General features: G+C 43.1%; 1 protein-coding gene across 1 annotated transcript in view; it reads left to right on the top strand.

Annotated features, from left to right (window-relative positions):
• NEFM (neurofilament, medium polypeptide) overlaps positions 1-3,513 on the top strand; it is a 4,621-nt gene extending 1,108 nt beyond the window's left edge. The window contains exons 1-3 of the mRNA XM_014943151.1: positions 1-5; positions 115-265; positions 1,552-3,513. The exon at positions 1-5 is cut by the window's left edge and continues 1,108 nt beyond it. Coding sequence (XP_014798637.1) covers positions 1-5; positions 115-265; positions 1,552-2,911 — 1,516 coding nt within the window. The 3' untranslated portion in view covers positions 2,912-3,513. The remainder of the gene's footprint in view (positions 6-114; positions 266-1,551) is intronic.
• Positions 3,514-6,612: the final 3,099 nt, after the last annotated feature.

The raw sequence follows: 6,612 nt of genomic DNA, 5'->3' as shown, positions 1-6,612 counted from the left end.
GGTGGGTCCCGCTCTGATCTGCACTGTTGCCCAGGGAAAGAGTTTCTGAAAGTCCCTTTCGAGAACTTTTCCTGCTCTTGTCTCTGCGTGAAGCCCCTGGTTTGTGTCTCTGAGGTTTTTTTTCTGCGTCTCCCTTGCAGGACACGATCCATCAGCTGGAGAACGAGCTTAGAGGAACCAAGTGGGAAATGGCACGTCACTTGAGGGAATACCAGGACCTCCTCAATGTCAAGATGGCCCTGGATATTGAAATTGCTGCATACAGGTACAGTAGGATCAGTGCAGACATGGCTGGAATATTAATAGCACTGCAGATGCTTCTGGCTTTGGGGAGCTTTATCACAGATAAGAAATAGCAGCATGCAGGGAGCACAAGTAGAATTGGAGCTTGTAAATTATTCCAACTATTTCAAAATCTTCACTAGACCAGGGCATTTGCAGTAAGAAGCCAGGGTTCGTTAGGGACCAGCTCTAATCAGTGGCAAAGCTCCCCGGGAGCTCAGTGGGCAGAGGACAGCATGACTCAGTGCAGAGGCACCCGGTGCCGCATCCTGCCCTTGTTTACAAAAGCAGAAGACGCAGCAAAAGACAAGCTTATTTTTAATTCCTGTTTACTTCGCTTTGCATATGCCAAGCAAGGGGTGCTTGTCACTTGGATTCCCTTTTATCGCTGGAGAGAGAGAGACAGTGCACTTGCTTGATCAGGGTTTCAAGCAGGGAGTGCTAATCTGCTTGTCACCAACACTTTTTTGCTTTTTCTTGCTCAACTTTCCTTTATAGGCATCCACTCTAATCTGGAGCAGGAACACTGCTTGCTATTGCCATCACCTGGCAGGTTTTTTTAGTCTCCTTTGAATCACTTCAGAGCTCTCATTGGAGAACTCCTGATTTTTCTGGGTCACAGGCTTAGATGAAAAACATGCATTTGAATATAAGAAAAGTAGAAACAAAAAAAAAAAGGAATCTCCAGATCTGCTTAAATTCCTGAGGCTGTTCAGACAAACACAGAGATATCCCTGGGTCTATAGCTGTTTGCTGCCAAAGTTAGCTGAGCAAAAGTCACTGAAGTCTTCAGTTTTCATAGTCACACTAGAAAGGTGGGTGCCCGAGCTATTAAACTAAGATTCATGCTCCAATTAGCTTAGAATGCCTCAGCACAATATTTGATTTGGGTCTGTTGGCTGTGTCAAATTCCCAGTTCATCTAAACCATAATGTATCCTATGAAGTTAATGACTTTGCCATAGTCTGTGCTAATTTATGCCATACTAAAGTTTTTGACATTAAGGAGGAATTTCAACTGATCAGCCAAAGGTGTTACCCTTGCCACATGCAAACCAAGCTAAAAGCTGTTTGCTGAGTATGAATTCTGCAAAAGAGCTGATTCAAGGAAAGATGAACTGGGACTGTGAGCAATGGATTATGCTGATCAGCTGTAGCATATTCCCCATCCAAACTGGTTTCATCCTGCTGACAGAGGCAAACACTCTAATAGCTGTCCTTTAGGATGGGTTTCTATGGTAATTTTTTTTTTCCTTCCTAATTCCCTTAGGAAGCTACTGGAGGGTGAGGAGACAAGATTCAGTGCCTTCTCTGGAAGCATTACTGGACCCATATTTACACACAGACAACCCACTGTCACAATAGCATCCACTAAAATTCAGAAAACAAAAATTGAACCACCAAAGCTGAAGGTCCAGCACAAGTTTGTAGAAGAAATCATTGAAGAGACAAAAGTAGAGGATGAGAAGTCTGAAATGGAAGATGCCCTAGCAGCTATTGCAGAAGAAATGGCAGCCAAGGCCCAGCAAGAAGAACAGGAAGAAGAAAAGGCAGAAGAAGCTGCAGAGGAAGAAGAAGCTGTTGCAGAGAAAGCTGCTGCAGAACAAGAAGCTGCACCTGAGGAAGAAGAGAAGGAGGAAGAGGAAGCTGAGGAGGAAGAAGAAGCTGCAAAATCTGATGCAGCAGAAGAAGGAGGATCTGAAAAAGAAGAAATAGAGGAAAAGGAAGAAGGGGAGGAGGCTGAGGAAGAGGGGGAAGAAGCTGAGGCCAAGGGCAAAGCAGAAGAGGTAACAAAAAAGGTAGAAAAGGCCAAAACACCTCCCTCAAAGTCACCCCCTAAATCCCCCCCTAAATCCCCTGTAGCGGAACCGGCCAAGGCTGTCCAGAAAGAAACAGCTGCAGAAGCAGCAAAAGAACAGAAGGTGGAGAAAGGTGGTGAGAAAGCAGCCAAGGAGGAAGAGAAAGCAGCATCTCCGGAGAAGCCAGCGACACCAAAGGTAACCTCTCCTGAGAAGCCTGCAACCCCAGAAAAGCCTGTGACGCCAGAGAAGCCTGCAACCCCAGAGAAAGCAGTGACCCTGGAGAAGCCATCAACCCCAGAGAAGCCCCGCACCCCAGAAAAGCCATCAACCCCAGAGAAGCCCCGCTCTCCTGAAAAGCCAGCCACTCCAGAGAAGCCCCGTTCTCCAGAGAAGCCAGCTTCCCCTGTCAAAGATGAAAAAGCTGTGGTGGAGGAGACCGTCACTGTCACAAAGGTAACAAAAATTAGTGCAGAGGTAGAGAAAGAGTCCAGGAAAGAAGACATTGCAGTGAATGGTGAGGTGGAGGAGAAGAAGGAGGAGGAATCCAAAGAGAAGGAGGTTGAGGAGGAAGACAAGGGCGTTGTCACCAATGGCCTAGATGTGAGCCCAACTGATGATAAGGGTGAGAAAATTGTAGTAACCAAAAAAGCAGAGAAAATCACTGGTGGTGGTGGGGACAGTACGACCACGTACATCACGAAGTCGGTGACAGTCACTCAGAAGGTAGAGGAACATGAAGAAAGCTTTGAGGAGAAATTAGTGTCCACCAAGAAAGTGGAGAAAGTTACTTCACATGCCGTAGTAAAAGAGGTTAAAGAGACCGAATAAAATAAATCATAGCTAAACTTAAAAAAAAAAATTAAAGAGCTTGGGTTGGTGCAAAAGGTTAAGCCATATGACAGCTGCAAAATGCATGTGAGTGACGGCTTCAAAGCAGAACGGGTTCTCTCATGGAGGCTCCAGACACACAGTATTTTACTTTTTTGTGCAATATAGGGGAGGGGGGGGGAATGCATGCAGGCTCAAGATGTACTCCCTCCACAGAGCTTGGGAATCTTAAAAAAAAATAAAAATAAAAATTAAAAAAATACTAATAATAGTGCATGAGATGAAATGTGCAAAGGAAGCTTTTGAATTTCCTGAGCTGTTGGAGGGACATATCTGAGGAACGACTTAAGATGTATTATGCAAAGAACCAACTGAGCCAAAAACAAACAGAAAACAGTAATAGAATATTCATGAGAACCAGAACTCTCCTAGCCTTAAAGAAAAGCTACTTATAAATAATTATGTTTACCTCACTGGTGCAATTAGGGTGGACTTTTGCTCATGGGAGAACCTAGTTGACATGCACAGTACGCAACCTTTTGTTGTTTGATGTAAAAGTCACAGCAGTTCTTGCTCAATAAAGGTCAATACTGAAAACATGACTTGTCTGGTGACGTTTTTCCAACTCGGATCCCTCCCTGAAGTTTGATGCTCTGTCCTGAACAGGAATGGAGTTGTGTGGGTTGAAAACTTGAGGTTTTTCCTTTTGTTTCCTCATTTAGAAAATAAATTTGAATTGGAGATGATGAACAAATTTTCTGTAACATAACACAAATACTTGAGCTGGTTTAAGCAGATACTTAAGAGCTGTAGCCTGTGCTTTCTAGAGTGAAGAGGGACCTATTGAGCTCTGTTGGGTGGCCTCTGGGTGCTCAGAGACTGCAATTCTTGTTGCTAACAAGGGGAAGGTCTCTAAGCCACGTGCTGCTGACATTGTGCTTGGCACAGGCAGGATTGCTCAGAAAAGCAAAAGTGTTAAACTCTGCTGCAAGCATCATTTTCCTCCCTGCACGCTCAGGTATCTCAACATGCAAGGAGAGCCTTAAACATGGAAATTTCCAGTTCATTCCTTGATTTTCCTGTGAAGCCAGCCTGTCTGTGAGCCACAACTGGTCCTGGTATCTCCTATGACACTTCTCTGTGTGCACAGGCCCATTAAGTAATCTCAACCAAGACACCATGTGTTCATCAAATTGGGGTACCTTTGGATCACTTTTTTTTTTCCCCCCCTTTCCCTTAATTCCATGGGAACACCCTTATCAATTCTGTCTCAAATGAGACAATATGCCTCTAAACAAAAAATTCCAGACTCAAGAGCAAATGAATTCCTGGAAAAAGGAACCTGTCCCAGAGTACTGAGTATCAAAACTGTTCCTAATGGGTTTTTTACTTATTTGTGTATTCAAAATTAGCTGTAGAAATGAGTCCTTCCCAGACCCTGAAGTGAGGGTAGGGCTCAGATTATACCCTGTGTGACTGACAGATAAAACCAAAGCATTCTTCCATTTCCAATAGAAAGGCCTCCCAGGTGTTGGCCTGTGTCTACTGCCATGTGCAGGTTGGCTTTATTTAGAAGAAAGCCAATTAAACGTCCCTCTAAAATCCCACTACATGGAAAATAAATAGAAAGAAATTAAAGAAAGGGAAAGGAGGGCCCCAACTTTAATCTGGAGAACTAATATGTCTTGTCACAGGATTAATATTGTGTTTATTTTGATCATGTTTCAAAAGGGAAAAAAGAACACTGCTTCTGCCTTACCTACCATAACCAGCAAAGAAATGTAAATTATTTTTAAGCCTGGGTTCAGCACATGGACTGTCCTGAAAGCTGTTGACTAATTGAGGGTCTGATCAAAATCTCTCTGATTTGCACATGCTCTCCAATTCTTTACCCTATCAATAATTGAAGATCAAGTAGGTTTTAATTGAAAGGGTTCTGCATGTTCTTCACTGGAGAAACTGTAAAAAGTCCACAGCAGATAAGGCTTTCAAATAAATCTGAATGTCTTTGTGTAGCAAAGTAATGAACGTTTCTCCTGCTGATATCAATAATGGAAATCTGTGCTCAACAGCTTGCTGGTTGAGTGACGTTTAATTAAAGCAGAATTGGCAAATTAAATGGCAGCTTCTCTGTAGTGAGCTTATTTGGGAGAGTTACATGTGTATGTGACATAAAAATACCTCTACCTTTAGGAATAAGAAGTTAAGCAGCCCAGTCACACTCACCTATTGTCAGTAAGTGGTTGCACCAAGTTATGTTAAAATGCCCAGTGGTTTGTGAGCACTGACACTGTTTTTCTCTTGGGTCTAATCAAAATTTTCAAGAGAACAATAACACAAAAACCAAAAAGTAAAGCAGGGACCATTATTTAATACAAAACTTTCTCTTTACATGCTTCCAAATAAACTCCAGAATCTGCTAAAGTGTCAGAAACTGCAAAGCCGGGGGGATACCACCCCTGAGCACAGAAAGTCAGGTATCTTCAGCATCAAGGCCAAAAAGGGTCACCTTCTACAGTGAATTAAATGTTGATGTCAGTAGGAAACTCAAGAACACCGTTAACTCCCCCCTTTTCCACCCAAAATACATTTCAGCCTTTAGTTATTACCCAAAGCTGCATTTTTTTTTCTCTTCTCTAACACACAAAACAAATTTGTGAGTTTAGTCTATTTCCCACTGCAAATGTTTCTATCAAATCCTAAGAGAAATAAGGAACTGGTTAACACATTTCTAAATATTTATAAAACTATAAGAACCCATTAATATTTAATGTTGCCAAGAGGTTTTGTCTACTGACATCTGGAATCAAACAGTTTCAAAAGGAAGCATAATTCCAGGGCAGAGATGCATAAATAGTATGTTATTTGCCTGTTCTGCACCAATTACTTCTTCAGACTGTGCATAACCAGTGAAGGGATTAATTATTTTCAGACACAGAAGTTCATTGATCAATATGAAAGACTCCGTGAAGGGAAAAACAATAATTAAAGGAAGCCACTGTGAAGATTTATGCGTCCTTTTTAAGGCAGACCATCAAGACCCCTGTGACTTCAGGAGCTGGAGGGCTCTAAAACAGCATCTTCTTACCATAGTGGCTTGAGGAGGAGCTACAATTAAGAGATTTTCAGCATCCCAGAACTAAATTCCAAGTGGAAACAAACTGGGAAGTGTTACAGAACACAAATAGGTTGCATTTGCCAGGAAGCTGAGTCAGGCACTAGAATTTTCTCCAGGCATCAGGGTCTGTGCTTTTCTCATTCATGTGTGGGCTTTCTTCCTCCCCTGTTCAGCGTAAAACTACCCTTAACTAATCCAGGAAGGCAGCCAGTGATGAATTCTCAATGATTTAGCTACTAGAGGGTAAAATCCAGAATCTGGATATGACACCTGCGCAAGTTTTCCTCTTGCTGAGTGGAAGGGGGATCTCAGGAAGGACACTCGGGACCTCCTTGGGTTTGTCTTCCCTGTGCTGAGCCCTCGGCCTCATCCACACCCCGTCTGCCCAAACAGCAAGAAGAAAATTCAGGGAGAGACTCGAGGGCTTGACGTGCAGCCGCAACTTGGGTTAAAGTTTCCATCGTGTCTCCCTCTGCCTGCTTTTACTGCATTGCGTCAAAAAGCGAGCTCCTGGCTTTTCAGAGGTAAAGCAAGCGTTGGCAGCAGGATCCCCACAACCCTGAGAGCATCCTGACGTGCAAAA

This window comes from Calidris pugnax, unplaced genomic scaffold (genome assembly GCF_001431845.1).
Source record: "Calidris pugnax isolate Ruff unplaced genomic scaffold, ASM143184v1 scaffold88, whole genome shotgun sequence".
Lineage (NCBI taxonomy): Eukaryota > Metazoa > Chordata > Aves > Charadriiformes > Scolopacidae > Calidris > Calidris pugnax.
Note: the sequence above shows the minus strand (reverse complement) of the source record. Positions and strands in the feature narration are given on the sequence as shown.